The 15,292-nt window shown below is 52.4% G+C and overlaps 1 protein-coding gene and 1 long non-coding RNA gene across 2 annotated transcripts; one reads left to right on the top strand and one right to left on the bottom strand.

Annotated features, from left to right (window-relative positions):
• Positions 1-1,907: 1,907 nt before the first annotated feature.
• On the bottom strand, positions 1,908-11,677 carry HEXA (hexosaminidase subunit alpha). Its single transcript, XM_023933690.2, has 14 exons — positions 11,275-11,677; positions 8,434-8,532; positions 8,070-8,135; positions 7,865-7,911; positions 7,421-7,531; positions 6,832-6,933; positions 6,611-6,743; positions 5,798-5,978; positions 5,402-5,488; positions 5,001-5,073; positions 4,070-4,250; positions 3,888-3,978; positions 3,418-3,522; positions 1,908-2,940 (listed from the first exon to the last, which is right to left on the bottom strand). The coding sequence occupies exons 1-14, from the start codon at positions 11,537-11,539 to the stop codon at positions 2,877-2,879; spliced, it is 1,605 nt and encodes a 534-aa protein (XP_023789458.2). The 5' UTR covers positions 11,540-11,677; the 3' UTR covers positions 1,908-2,876.
• A 645-nt stretch (positions 11,678-12,322) lies between these two features.
• Positions 12,323-13,695, top strand: LOC111934296 (uncharacterized). The gene is made up of 3 exons (XR_002867144.2): positions 12,323-12,387; positions 13,239-13,302; positions 13,587-13,695. It is a non-coding gene; the product is annotated as an uncharacterized LOC111934296 (long non-coding RNA).
• Positions 13,696-15,292: the final 1,597 nt, after the last annotated feature.

The following is a 15,292-nucleotide window of genomic DNA, read 5'->3' as shown; positions in this document are numbered from 1 at the left end:
ATCATCCCTATCACCTCCATCACCTCCTATCACCTCCATCACCCTCCTCCGTCATCTCCATCGTGCCCATCACCCCCATCACTCCCGGCCTCCCTCCTAATCCCCCCAATCACCCCCTGTACTGCCCCGCCTCCCCCCATTCCCCTTATATCCCCTCACGCACCCCCTTTCCCCTCATTCCCCCATCATCCCCATCACCTCCTGTGTTCCTCCCTTTTCCCCGTCTCCCCATCACCCCCATCATCCCCCACTACCTCCATCCTGCCTCTATTCCCTCACCCCTCTCCCTCCCCCTTTTCCCCCTATCATCCCTCCGCCCTCCATCAGGGCTGGCCAAAGAGCTGAGCAGCCTCCCACCTTCCCCCTGCAGCCCATCAGTAGCCTCCAGACTTAGCCCCTCTCTGCTCCCCACCTCAGAGCAGGGTTTAAACACACAGAAGAGGCTCAAAAAGGGTCCATTTGAACACTTTGTTGGGTTTTTCACCTCCATGGACCCCACACTACCCCTGTTGCCCCCCTGGGGCTGCCCCAGAACGGGGAGGAGGGGAGCACTTCCCTCCTGCATCACCCCGAAAGATCTGTAATTAGACTGAGCAGCTTTAATACCTGGTATTTAATACCTGGTCGTTAATTAATTAATTAGTCCCAAAGCAGCAGCCAGGTGGGAGAAGGCCTGGCTTCCCCTGCACGCTGCTTTGTGCGTGCAGGGGCTTGTGAGTGTGGAAGAGGTGTGAGCGTGTGCAATGCTGCATGCATGTGTGCGTGTGTGAGCACGTGTGCAAGCACATGCCAGTCTACACAAACATGTGCGTGCGTGCCCAAGCGTGTGCAAGCACATACAGGTGCTGCAAGAGTGCACACGTGTGTGTAAGTATGTGCAAGGGCATGCACAGCATGTGTGGCTTTGGGCCATGTGCGAGCGAGCGCATTTGTGCATGCGTGTGAGCAAGGGCCCTTAATGCATGTGTGCTCAATGATCCTTATGCATGCGTGTGCACAAGTGGATGTGAGGACCCGTAACCACGTGTGTGCGTGTGTCCACAAGCACACACACAACGCACACGTGTTCACAAGCACACACGCAGTACACACGCCAGTATTTACAAGCACACACTCGATGCACACACGTGTTTACAAGCACACACACACACACGATGCACACGGGTGCCCACCACTGCAAGCGTGTCCCAATAAACTCCCCTGGCTGGTACCACGGGTGGGTTTGGGACGTGTGGAGCACAATCCTGCTGGAATCCGGGGGCTTGGCGGCTGCTCCTCGCCGCCGCTTGGGTTTATTTTTAAACCCGTTGGCCCCGAGTGATTCACACGCTGCCTGTTCCCTGTTCCCTGCTCCCCGGCAAGTTTTACACGACCAAAATAGATGTTCTGGAAGGAACGGGCCACCCAGCAAAGCCACGGTGGGGAAAGCGGGGTGCTCCCGGGATCCCGGCCTGTCCGAGGCTGGAGATGTCACTGAGCCACCTCCATGATGGTGGTTTTGGTGTAGGTGCAGGCACCCTGGGAAATGGGATCACCGATGATGTTTAATGTGGATCACAATACCAGGCTTCAGCGGAAGGTGCAAGGTAGGGGGGTCCTCCATGGGTATCCCAAGCTCTGGGGGCTCTCACACCTGGCTATGGGGGAAAGGGAGCCCAGCAAGGCAGAAGGGCAGATGGAATGAGGTATGAGGGCAGAAAGCCGGGATAGGATGGTGAAGAGCCTCTCTTGCAGAGCATCATCTGTGGGAACAGAGCACTCTTCCCAGGGTCAGGGTCCTGCTTGCCCCAGCCCTGCTGGCAGCAGCTCCCTGCAGTGACAAAAGAATCCAACCAAGGTACCACTTTATAGCACGTTGGGGGGAAAAAAGGGAAAAAACCCTGACTTTTAAAAATAGGAGGCAGTAGTAATTGTTAATTTACTGGGTTTTTTTTAATTTAAAGTTCAGTCAAAAGGTTTCCAGCCATAAGAGCACATCTCACTCACTTAAGACCAAGACACAGATACAACAGCCTCAGCCAGCCAGGATTTCTCCCTGAGAGATTCCCTACTTTCAGTTGAATGCCGTTTCCAGCGCGGCAATCCCAACCATCGAAGGACAACAACCACAGCTGTCCCAGTTCAATGGGACAGCAGCACCACTGGTTTCTTCTTGGAGGAAAACACCATCAAAACCAACTCCTCTGGATGGAGGAGACTTGGAGCTGAGCTCCTCACCCTGGGAGTAACAGAGCAGGAGGAGGACGGGTCACTTGGCCAAATTCCAGGCAGAGGTGAGGGCCTGAAGAGCTGAGCAGAGATTTCGTAATATCCATGCACCACTCAGCAGATTTGCAAGGGCTCCTCAAAGAGGCTCCAGGGTGTCATCTGCTGAGGAGAAGCCCCAGAGGAGGTGGCAGCAGCTGGGGTTTAGGGCAGCAGAAGTGGTGGCTCTCAGGCCTGGCCATCAGACGAGAGAGGGACAAGGACAGGACCCCACAGCACAATGTGACTGCAGAAGCAAACCCTGGGACAGCAGCAGAAGCTAAGCAAAGTTTATGCAGCTGAGCAGGCACCCTGCAAGCTTGGGAGTTGCCAGGATGCTTCTCCACCAGTATCTCTGGAGAAAGCTCTACCCATTTCCTGCTAACCCTTGCACAGTGTCCCAAGCCCCAGATGAGCAGGAGTAGGCACCTTTTTCCTCTTTGGGGTCATTTATTTATAGATTTAAAGAAATAAAAATAGAAAAAGAGGCAAAGAGCGCATGCCGAGGCAAAAGAAATGTTCATTGCAATGAACCCACAGCAGAAGGTGGGGTGGGAAGGGTCCCTCTGCCCTTTTGAGAGGGGGAAGTTCCTCCTGCATGCACTGAGACCGAGGGCAGTGAGGCTCTCCCTTCAAACCCCGCTAAATTCATGGTCACAGTATCCAGTGTAGAGAGGCTGTGCCTGGACACCACGCCTGGGAAGAAAACAGAAGGATGGCATCAGGGAGGAGGCACAGGTAGAGCCACCACTGGGTTTGAGGGCTTCCAGTGGCACAGGGTGGCCGTGGGTATCCCGTTTCAGGTGTGACAGGGAGGGAGTGGTTTTCATCCCATGCTTATAAACTGTCTTTTGCTCATGTGTGGGAGCACAGGGTGAGGACAGGTTTCCTGGGGAAGCTGGTGCTGCAGGAGGAGTGGCAAGAGCTGACAAGTCCCCTCCTTCCTCAGCACAAAGCCCTCTCCTCGCCAGAGCCACCAGCCTACGCCAGCAGCAGGAGCGCTCTTCCAGTGCTGCACAAAGCAAGTTCTGCCCACGCACAGGCAGCAGAAAAACCAGGGCTTACCAGAGGAACAAGGGTCATTTTGCAGCAGGGCAAGCCCTTCTCCCTCGCTGCCCTCCCAGGGCTGAGCCCAGAGCAGCTGTGCAAGGGCAGCTGTCCCAGGATGGTTACCTGAGCAGGGTGCAGCGGAACTCCACCAGCCGGGTGTATGCATCTCGCACGTTCATGACAGTCTCATTGCTCCAGAGTCTTTCAGCTACGGCCCCACCTCTCGGCCTTTAAGACAAGGGACAGGCAGTCAGGACGGGGGAGCTCAAAAGCTTCTCATATGAAGCCCTGAACTCCCAAACACTTTCCTGGCCAGCATCCTTCCACACACAAAAGCTTCAGAGTATCCCAAGATCTATTCCCGGACACATGCCCATCAGGAGCAGACCAGGGTGTCAGGACAGATGGGTGTTAAACACAACCTAGTTGCAGCAGCAGGTTGTTACAACCTTGCAAACTCTCATTTCAGCCTCAGTGAAGCTGTTACCAGCACAGAGGGGACAGGGACAGGCACCAAGTTCAACAAATGACACTCCCTGGCAAAGAAAAGGGATGCAAGCCCAACCACACATGACCCAAGTGACCTCCCTTACCAGAGCCTAGGGGTCAGGTTGGTGACATCCACATATTCACCCCACATGCAGGCCTCGCCACCTATCACCAAAGCCTTCTGCTCAGGGCTGCCTGTGGAGGAGGACAGCAAAACAGCCAGTTCTGGTGCTGCATCTGAGCGTCAAGCCAGCTGCCATGCAGAAAGGCGACACATGGAACACACCTCCGAAGTTCAAGGGCTCCACCTTATAGGCTTCTATCCAGTCCTGCCCATAAGAGATGCGGTTGAGGTACCAGGGTGCAGAGAGCAGAGCCCGGTAGCCAGCCCTGGTGACATTGGCCATCTCTTCTGGGTACTGCAAGTTGTTCTCCTTCCACACGTGGATGATGGTGTCAGACCTCAGCTGAGGAGCACAGGTGAACACAGGGCAAGGGATCAGTGCAGTGACAGAAGCATCACCTGCTCCCTCAAGCAGAGTGCCCTGATCCCTCCACACACCCAAAAGGAAGCTGAGGCTGACTTGGGCTTGATTTTTGAGCCACTTCCCTTTGCAGGTACAACAGAAGGAAAGATAAGGCCATTTGCAGAGTTTCCTGGGCAGGGTTAAAACCTGCATCCTAGAGGGAGCAGAGCATTGGCAGCAGTGTGACAAAGCCATGATGAGGGCAGCTCACTGGCAGCACCATCTTGAGATTGACCCCAGTCTCATTTTACAGAGTAACCCCCACCAGCCCCAGCACACACCAGTGTGTCAGGCTGGGGTGCTGGCACTGTTCACCCCAGCACAGCCCCCCAGCACACACCAGTGTGTCAGGCTGGGGTGCTGGCACTGTTCACCCCAGCACAGTCCCCCAGCACACACCAGTGTGTCAGGCTGGGGTGCTGGCACTGTTCACCCCAGCACAGCCCCCCAGCACACACCAGTGTGTCAGGCTGGGGTGCTGGCACTGTTCACCCCAGCACAGCCCCCCAGAACACACCAGTGTGTCAGGCTGGGGTGCTGGCACTGTTCACCCCAGCACAGCCCCCCAGAACACACCAGTGTGTCAGGCTGGGGTGCTGGCACTGTTCACCCCAGCACAGCCCCCCAGAACACACCAGTGTGTCAGGCTGGGGTGCTGGCACTGTTCACCCCAGCACAGGCAGCTCTCACCTTCACGTCGTTGTCAAACACCTCCTGCCACACAATATAACCTTTGCCAAGGGAAGAGACGATGTCCAGAAGCCTGGAGTAGAAAAAGTACCGAGTTTTGGGTGATCCCACTGATCCCCTCTTTGGCGGTTACATGCCAAAGGAGCAGCACAGATATTCCCAACATCCTCAATGGGATGTGGAGATGCTTCTGAAGGAGAAGGGAGAGAGCACATCCCTTTATGGGGCTTGTCCTTAGCCCCTTTTTTGTGGTCAATCTCCCACTAAAATGTTCCCTTTTGGGGTGGGGGAGACATGACCAATGGGGATGCTCCTGAAAAGGAGATCTGGTGTCCCCAAGACAGAAGACATTTGAGCTGGTCACACAGTGCAGCTGCAGGCTCTGGATGGCCTGTCCTTACCTCTGGATGTAGAAAGACTCTAATTTTTTGTAATCTTCACCAAAGCCCTTCTCCACCATGAAAGCACGGATTTCTGGATTGGATTTCCTGTGCACCAAAGAGAAGGAATAAAACCATTGCAACTTGAGCTCTGAAGTAAGGCCAAGGCATGGTCAAGTCCCTCCCACATCAGTCCAAGGTTTGCCCAAGTATTCCAGAGCTGTGGCTGGACCAGCACCAGCAGTTCCCTATATCCAGCATCACCATGAGCACAGAAACCCCCAAAGTTCCAAGCACCACCATTATCCCTGGCCTGGCAGAGCAGGACACCAAAGACCATGACCAAGAAGCCATGGGCTAGGATTCCAATCCCAAATACTTACCCTCAGTCCCCCTCCAGACTGATCTCAGACTCACCAGCATGTGAAATCCACCTCATCGCCACCAAGGTGGAGAAAGAAGTCTGGGAACACAGTGCTGACCTCTTGGAACAAACTGGTCACAAACTGGTAGGTGCTGTTAACAATGGGGTTGATGGGCCCATAGACTCCAGAGGGAGCCTTGCCTATATAGCAGGGAGTCAGGAGACCTGGAGCACCTGATGGTAAAAAATGCAGGATGGTGAGAATGGGGAAAAGTGTGACCATGTCATCCTCTACAATGCCCCTGAGCACAAATCGGGGCCTGTCAGGGGACAGGGAAGGAGAGACAGCCACAGTTCCAGCTGTGACCACACACAAGGTGAATTCTAACGTGGCCCTTGGCATTTGGAGGCAGGGGAACGAGAGAAACAGGCAGTGGAATGTTTTCCTGGAGCTGCTTGCACTTCTAGATATAGAAGAGGAGATGCAGTCCCTGAAGCAGAGAGCAGTGTGTCAGGACTGGGACACAGCTGAGCACAGCAAGGAAGCTTGGCCAGCTGTACCCTCAGTTAAACACAAGATCCTTGCAATAAGCCACAAGGTTAGTTTTGGCAGGGCAGACGCTCCCACAAAGTCAACCAGCTTGGACCCAAGTAAAGATGGAAATGTTTCCCTTTGGATTTTGCTCTAGAAGTTGGACCATTGGGTCCCACATCCCACAAATAATGGTTTGCTCCTTGTTAAAGCCAGCCTGTGGGACACTGCTGCCCACACCCAGCTTTTAGGGTCCATATTGCAGCACTCACTCCTGCCCCTGGGCCAACTGCAACTCTCCTCAGAGCAGCAGTGGGCAGGGTCTGCTCCTCACCTGGCCCCCAGGATAGGGTGTGGCCGGGGGTGTCAAACTCCGCGATGACTCTGATGCCACGCAGCCGGGCGTGCTCGATCACAGTGCGCACGTCACTGGCTGTGTACACGTGGGTCATGGCATTGAAGGCTCCCTGGGAACATGGGAAAGCTCAGCGCCTTGCTCAGGAGCAGAGGCAGGGATCTGACCACCTGAGCTGGGCACTACATGGTGATCATTACCTGCTTGCTGAGCTCTGGGAACGTGGAGCTCTCATAGGGGAAAGATGGGTCATCCACAATGTGCCAGTGAAACACGTTGAACTTGTTGTAAGCCATGACATCCTGGGAAGATACAGGGACAAAAGTGAACATGCCCCATCCCTTCCAAAAGGTCATCCAGCTTGCCACAGATAGAGGACAAGGTCCTCCATCTCCAGAAGACAAGGCAAAGTCCCTAAATGCTCTCCAGGATCCAAGAGGGATTCAGACATCTCGTTCTAAACATAAAAACCGCACAGGGCCAGGAACACTTTGCTCAGTAAAATCTCTGCTCTCCCTGTAACTGAGACACTGGTGGAGAACTGGAAGTTTAATTCTGCTTGGGATGAGCACAGAACCACCACCCACCTTTGCCAGTGTTTTCCCTTGCCTTAGAAACAACCCAGCCTTGAAGAATAACCTGGACTGCAGGAATCCAAAATACCTCAGGTTTTTTTTTAACAGCAGCAGCTGAGAAATCAGCCAAACAAGGGAGCTCATTGTCACCCCTTCCCTTCAGGGGAAGGGACACACAATTAAACCATCTCATCTCCCAGCATGGATGCCCTACCAGAGTTTCCAGGATGGCACTCAAGGGCAGGTAGTGACGAGAGGTGTCCAGCAACAGTCCCCGGTGAGGGAAGCGGGGAAAGTCCACGATTTCTGTCTCATTGACGTAGTACTGCACACAGAAGACACGAGGAAGACTTGAGCAGGATGTAGGGCAAACGGCCATTAGCAAGAAACATTGAGGGTCACCATTGTTCCCAGGGTTGGCAGGACAGAGGTGCCCTCAATGCCCAGAGTGCAAACTGTCCAGAAAGAGCTGCAGCACTTCTTTAACCATTCAGAAGGCAGGGATCTGGCTGAATCCATGAATTCATGAATTTCCACTTGGTCTTGGCAAGGCTGTGCCCACTTATCCCAAGCACTCCAGCAACCCTCAGCCTGTCCCCATGGAGGCAGGGGCATTATGGAGAGCAGCCTGCCCCCAGGGGATGAAGCCAGGACTCACCGTGCCATTTTCATCTCTTCCAACAAGCTGGCTGAATGTTTCCAGGCCTGCAGGAAAACACACAGCCCCTTCCTCAGCACAGACACCCCCAAAGGAGCAGAACTCAATTAACAAAGAAGTCTATGGAAAGTGAGAGGCACCGCAAGACATCCTCACAGGCCCGAGACAGAGAGAACAGGAACGCCCTGCGGGATGTGCAGCTCACCTCGGAGAGCTCCCCAGATGGTCTCTGCTGAGAGCAGCATGGAGCCTTTGGAGACAGACAGCTTATCTGAAACACAGCATCAGGGGGATGTCCCATACAGCCACAACAGCACTGGGCAGGGTTCAGGTACAGAACTGCATGCCAGGACCCCACACAACTGAATTTTGGCCCTCTCTTGCTGTTTTAAACCTCTCCCCACTGCTTTATCAGCACCCTCAAGGTATGTCCCTCCTGCCCTGCCCCAACATCTTAAGAGCAGGAATTGGTGCCCTCCCCAAATCCAAGGGTAACTGCACAGTGCTACTTCCCAATGCCAAGCACAGAAACAGCCACGTTCCCTCCTGCTCCCAACCCTGACACTTACAGCTCTCCTTGGAGTCCAGTGTGGGAAACCCATTGCAGCCTGGAGTGGAAACATAGATGAGAAGCTTGGTGCAGGGTGTTTCCCAGGACGACTCATTCTCTGCAAAGGACACAAACCATGCACATCAACCCCATCCCAGCTCTCTTCCCTGCTTACAAGCCCACCACCATCCTCCCAGCTCAGCTAGGGATGGAGGCAGAAAGAGACACCCCTTTCTGCACCCTAAAACAGACATGGTGTTCAGCAGGGGCTAATTTCAACACAGCCAACCAGGAGAACATAAGCTGACCCCAGCCTGTGAGGAAGCCCACAGGGAAGCTTAAAGGAACACACAAGAGAGGACAAACATCAGAATATGGACTAGCAGCAATCCCCAAGGCTTCCTGGACATCAGCCCTGGCTTTTAATATACAGCCATGACTAGTCAAAGCTTCTCCATGAGGATGAAGAGCTTGTTTCCAAGCTCTCTCAGTAGTGGAAAAAAGTACAAGCCCAAGAGTTCTGCCATACCCAAACATCTTGGAAAAGGGCAAAGAAAACCACTAAAAAAGGGTGAAGAATGAATCTGCTAAACTGGGCTGAGTTAGAGGCAATCAAAAGGTCTCACCCAGCTCAGAAAAGTTCCTGACCAACTTCCCCTTCTGCAGAGCAGGTCCCAGGTGTAGCAGCCAGAGAAATGAACCCAGTCACATTTAAACCTCAGGTAGAAACTCTGGGCACACTTCCCTAACTGAAGAGCACTTCCAAGGATGCACAAGCCTGAATCCCCACTTGAGTCACTCCCCCATTCCAAAGGGATTGCTTCACTAGGAAGCAATGGACTTACAGCAGTCAGTTGCCAGGAGGAGCATGGGGTAGCAGGGTGCGACCCTGCTCATCCCAGCCCATGCCTGCACCCCACAACATTCCCAGGAATAGCCAATGCTCAATGTGGTCACTGAAAATAAAGAGCTTGGCTTTGAATGGGCCAAGAGCACCAAGAAGTTTCCAGAGAGACTGTGGCACCGCCAGCATTTCAGAGAAATGCAGAGAGCCCCTGCTCCACAGCTCACAGAAGCTCAGAGAAATCCCAATTTCTCCACGAAGGGATGACGAAACCTCTGCGGAGAGAAGGAAAACAGCTTGAAGCCAGCCCTGTTTTGAGCTTTCCTCTCGGTTGCAGACAAGCTGGTAGCCAAGGCAACCTCACAGATGTGCAAGCAGCACAGCAAGACCTGCTCCCTCCGCTCAGGAAGGCAGCAGTTCACTGGGAACAGCCGCTCCCAGGCCTGGGAACACTCATCCTGCCGAGGAGCTTCAATAGAATTGGTCCCACCACCACACACCGCGTTTGAACCTGCTTGGTGAGGCACTTCCCAACCCAAACACAGCCTCCTGGCCCAAGATGCAGACAGGCACCACTGCCACCACACCTGCAAGGCAGCCCCTCCAGAAAATGCTTTCTGCCGTTTATTTCCTCTATTAATACAAATTATTTCCTTTCATCCAGGGTTTCCACGGCCTGTTCTTACTAACTACCCATGTGGAAAAAAAAGACCAAAGAAAACGAAGGCAAAGAGGGGAAAAAAGGCCTTAAAATAATTTGTGTAGTTTGAGCATCATAAAGCAGGGCATATGGAAAGTGATGAGTGTGAGCTGGATCTTGTGATTACAATGTTGCTCCAAGTGATTTGATGGTCACATTTCCCCTCTGAGTGGAACAGGAGAGCGTGAATAATTAGATCAGCTGTTTTTAGTTCCTAGCAGCAAAAGAGAACCAAGAGGAGTCTTTTTGGCTCTCAAATGAAAATTTATTTCTACTGCTACTCACAAGAGTTGAAATAAAATAAGCCAAAGGGTTCTCTGTTTCCAACCTGCTTTTTTCCAAGTATGATGTACTCAAGACAAAGCCAAGCAGCTTCCAACACCGCCACCCTTCTCTGCTTTGATCAGCAGCAATAGAGTTCACACTGACATTTAAAACACTTGGGAGCAGAGTTACTATCTCTTTTTGATGAATGAAGTGCTTCATATTCCCTGGATATAGCACTTCACGCTGCAGCAGACCCACGCAGCTCCTGAACATCCCTGCGTGTCAGCTCCACTGCCAAGAGATTTCCTGCAGCTCATCCCAGACAAGCAATGGGTTCTCTCATGAAGAAGTCTGGGTTCAAGAAACCTTTTGAGCCTGTCCCAAAGCAAACCCAAACTCTCAAAGCTTTTGCCTTTCCTCATCTTACCCTACAATTTCAGGACAAATCCAGGAGCTAATCTCTCCCTGGCAGAAAAGCCATGCTGCCTCGGGACTTTTAGCAGCTCCACCTTGGCAGAGGTCCCCCGTGGCACAAGTACGTACTTGGAAGAACACACACAAAGCAGCAAGTCTTTCCACAAGGTGAGACCTCACACAGGAGAGCTGCTAGGAATGGAAACAGCCAAGACTTAGCAGTAGCCCTGAAGCAGGAACGGCTGCAAGACCGGGAGCAGCTCTCCCTGCAGCCACAAGAGAAGAACGCAAAATGAAGCAATGGGGAGCTGTAACACCCTCCGGAGGAAGTAAAAAAATGAGATGAAGGAAACCCTTAATAGCAAGAGCCTAAATCCTGGCAGGAAGACAACTAGTGCTATGCCAAACTCAATTAGATTTCTTCTATACATGCCATAGGCACTTCCCTCCAAATCCCAACCCATCGCTGCCTTTGCCACCAGAGGCACAACTCCCACCCCACCTGCCGCCGCAGAACTGAGGGGAGGCAGACGGCCAGCAAACCCCGTGGCTTGACCCCAAAATTAGCGAGGGTGTGGGAGGCTGTTAAATTCAAAGCCACGGAGGGAAGGGTCAGCACCCGCCACGGCCCTCACCGGTGGGACTGCCGAAGATCAGCGGCCAGTACCGCTGGAAGGCGGCGTCCAGCACGGCGCACCCCGGCCCCACGGCCGAGCCGCTCGCCGCGGCGAAGCGGAACCGGCGGGCCGGCACCGGGCAGCGGCCGCCGCCGGGCGGGAAGCTCTGGGCCTGGGGCTGCGGCCACACGGCCCCCGCCGGGCCCGGCAGCAGCGCCAGCAGCAGCGGCCGGAGCAGGAGCAGCCGGAGCAGCGACAGCTGCAGCGCCCGCGCCGCCGCCATGTCGCGCCCGAGCCTGAGGGAGGCGGCACCGCCCGACAGTGGGGGGCCGGGCGGCCGCGAAATGGCAGCTCGGGCCCGCCCTCAGAGCCCCCAGGCGCTGCCCCCTCGCCCCACAACGTCCCCCAGTAGTGCGCAGTCGCCTCGGTCGGTTCAAATAGAGGTCCCAAACTCCTCCAGCTCCCCACAGAATGTAATTTCTGCCCCAGTCCTCAGGCTTTACAGCCTACCCCCCCGCCCCCAGCCATGCTTCCTGCCGTCAGGGAGCCTCAGCAGCCTGCCTCGGGGTTTGGGGAGATTAATGGTTTAAAACACGTATTTCACCCGTGCTGCCTTCGTGGAATCATGTAGTATTTTGGGTTGGAAGGGATCTTAAAGACCGTTTAGTTCCACCCCCTGCCATGAGCAGGGACGTCTTCCTCTATCCCACATTGCTCCAAGCCCTGTGTCCAACCTGGCCTTGAGCACTTCCAGGGATCCAGAGACAGCCGCAGCTTTTCCTTTATGCCTTTATGCCAGGGCCTCACCATCCTCATTGTAAATAAATTCTTCTTTATATCTAACCTAACCAGACCCTCTCTCAGTGTAAAATCAGCACCCCTTGCCTGTGCTTTGGATCCATCTTGGGTTTGGGCATCTTCAGTTGGTGCTGTGTATTTTTTATGAGCAATACTGAATGTAAATCACCCTTTGCACAGGTTTCCAAGGATATTTAATATGTGGCTAGTGAAATATTGATTGGGTTGTACAAATAAAAGGGGCTTTATCCCACGGTGGATCCTCATGGTGAAGTATTGCAGAGATGCGTTCCATGCAGTGCTTGGCTTTTCCAAGGAAAGCCTTAACCTCAGGTGAACTCTTTTTAATTTTGCTTCCTCCCTCCAGCTCTGCTTTCCTTAGCAATCCCAAACTCAAATAAGGGCCTTAAGACCAGGTCTTACCCATCTAATTGCCAGCACAGATCTACAACGGAACCCACTCCATCAAATTATTAAAAACCTGTTGTCCCAGAAAACTCCAAGGTATCAGGCATGCTGGGAGACAAGCCAGAGGCATAGGAGCATGCAGGAAATTAAACAAATGGCACAGGAGAAAGTGTGACAAGGGAGATGACCCCATCATACAAGAGTAAAAACCACCCTATGTGAGCAGTACATAGCTATGGGAAGGTCTGGTGGGGAATGTAAGGGACTGTCCCTCATGGGAGCAGTGGAGAGAGAACAGGATCAACAGGAAAAAAGCATTTTGTAAAAAAAAAAATACTCAAGAAAATTGCTGTCAAAGGTTAGAATAGCACCAGCACAAAGCTGGGGACTGATGGGGAAAGAAAAAGAGCTGGGAAGACACAGAAGAGTTTCATTGGGGCTGGGGAGAGATGGAGGGAGGTGCTTTCCAGTGTTGAAGGAAGCTGCGAGGTTCCAGTGAAGCTCCTGGGCGGTGACGTGGAGGTGAAAAAGTTGTGGGGAAACTAGGCACCAGGAGGAGATCACAGTCTATATGGTTTGAGTCTATATGGGATTGTAGGAATTTCATGAGGTTAGTGAAAATTAATAGGGGGTTCATGGGAGGGGGGAGGCAGGGAGAGGACTAAGAGTCACCTAGACATAGAGAAGCTCGCATCCATCAGGAAGGGGGTCAAAGAGAGCCAAATGGTGTTGCCATGAGCTCAACTCTCACACAGCACTGCATCTTTCTTTTCCAGCCATGTAAAATGGCACCTAATGGGAAGGTGAGCCAGGAGCCAAGGACACGCACAGCCTTACCAGGTGGGTGTACCTCCACAGCCAGGCTAACAGAGCACAGGGGTGGACCAACAGACCAGGTGTCACACAGAGAACTAAAGGCACCAAGTGAAGTCCAGCATCAGTGTAGGAATACCTAGGAGCAGATACACTTACAGGAGAGATCAGGAAGAACTGGTTGCCTGGACCTCAGATTGAATGGAGCTTACGGAGTTCATGGGTAGAGGTCCCAGGAGAGGCTGATTGGGGCGATTAAAGCCTGAAGGTTCCCTCAGGCTCCTGAAAATCCTCCTTTGTTTTCCCTACAGAGGTGGCAGGATCCAAATTCAACACAATGGCACATGCCAGGCTGCTTCCTCACTATTCTATAGGATTTTGTGGCCCTTCTCTATCTCTGTCCTCATCACAAAGCAGGAAGTAAGTGTTCACCTGTATTCCAGCCTGTGTCAGACCTCTGGGAAAGTGGCCCCTGTCATTCCTTGTGTTCAAGTTTCATGCTGCCAGTCTACATAAAGCATCCGTGGTCTGGAGCTGGGTTTGTTGCTTTTTCCTGTGCAAACTTCTGGAGCACCAGCTGTTGCCACCATTTTCTGACTATATTTCATTGATTCTAGTATTGGACTTGTTCCCAAGTAGTTGCACTGTATTAAAATTCCAGTGGAAGAAAAACAAGCCAGTTTGTTGCTGTCTTGCATCAGGCAATGTCAGGACTGTGCTTCCCAGCACAGGAGACAGAACTGTGGGAGTGCCCTGGCTTGAGGCAAATTCTCATTTCAGCCTGGGGAGGGTGTCATGTTTGCCAGCTTATGTAAAGCATTGTGATCAGAGCTTTCAGTCCAAATATTCCAGCCTTTCTACAGATTCAGTTGCTGATGCTATTTTAGGGGACCTGATGTCTCTGGGGGATGACTCATTGAAGTTCATCTGTAGCTGGCCGGCATTAATCCAGACTAACAGTCTGATTTTCAAATGTTTCTTTACATAAGAAAACTGCTTAAGTGTGTGTTTAACTGTGGAACTTGGCTGAAAGAACCTGGTTTACGCTCTGTCCTGTGGTGGGCACAGAGCACCAGCAGCCTGAAGCTGCTGATGCTCTTCAGTAGCCCGTCAATAGCCCAGCTCGTGGGCTGGGAGCGTATCTGCAGGGTGATAGAACCACCTGGGAGGCCTTTTCCAAGGTAGTTCAGCAAGGAACATGCAGGGAGTGAATCCAAAGCAAGGCTCTACTGGCTTGGGTGAGACCCGTGGTGGGAGTACCTGCAAACCCCTCTTGTCATCTCTCTGATGCAAAAGCTGGGACTTTCTGCACCAGGACATTGCTGGATTACCTGCTTGCTACTGACAATGAATTTGGTAGCAATCCAAGTTAATTATTCTAATATAAATTGTTATAAAACCTGGCTGGTGTCACATTTGAGTCTTTCTGGTTTGTTTGCCTTTGGGGCATGAAGTTGGCTTTTGGGCTGTCAGTGCAGTTGTACCACAGCATTTTTAAAAGATATAAATCCATTTACTATGCTGCCTAACTCCCTATAATGTTGGCTGCTTCTGCATTTAACCAGGAGGGTGCTTTGCACACAGATTCTTCCTCTGATGAGAAGTGTTTGAGCCAGTGAAGTGGGAATGGAGAAAGCCATTCATGAGCACCTTCACAGGGCATCCGTTTTCTATTTGCTTTGCTCTTCGAGCCAACACTGTCTGGGAAAATTGCTCCTGAATGAAGCAACTCACAGCTCAAGGGACCTGTTGGCGGTGTGGCTGAAAGAGGGCTTTGGAAAACACAGATCATCTCCTGGAAATACCTGTAAGACCTCTAACTAAAAGTTTGGCATCTCAGAGCCTTTTTGGGAAAAACTATTTTCTTCTTTACTTTCACTTTAATCCTTGGTAAAATAATGATGTGTTTGGACTGCAAGCGTTGCAGGATTGAAGTGTTCTTACTTGTGGTGGTGATCTGGAGGGAGTGTGGTCAGCATGTGCCAAGTCTTTTCAGGTGTGGACCCTCCTGTTGCAC

The sequence above is a fragment of the Cyanistes caeruleus genome, chromosome 13 (genome assembly GCF_971803275.1).
Source record: "Cyanistes caeruleus chromosome 13, bCyaCae1.hap1.1, whole genome shotgun sequence".
Taxonomy (NCBI): Eukaryota; Metazoa; Chordata; class Aves; order Passeriformes; family Paridae; genus Cyanistes; species Cyanistes caeruleus.
The sequence above is the reverse complement of the archived record's forward strand: the minus strand, read 5'-3'. Positions and strand labels throughout refer to the sequence as shown.

Coding starts and splice junctions, on each gene's coding strand:
- HEXA (XM_023933690.2), bottom strand. CDS start 11,539: ATGGCGGCGGCGCGGGCGCTGCAGCTGTCGCTGCTCCGGCTGCTCCTG. Junction 7,912..8,069: donor CATCTGGGGAGCTCTCCGAG/GTGAGCTGCACA, acceptor GTTTTCCTGCAG/GCCTGGAAACATTCAGCCAG. Junction 7,532..7,864: donor GAAGAGATGAAAATGGCACG/GTGAGTCCTGGC, acceptor TTCTGTGTGCAG/TACTACGTCAATGAGACAGA.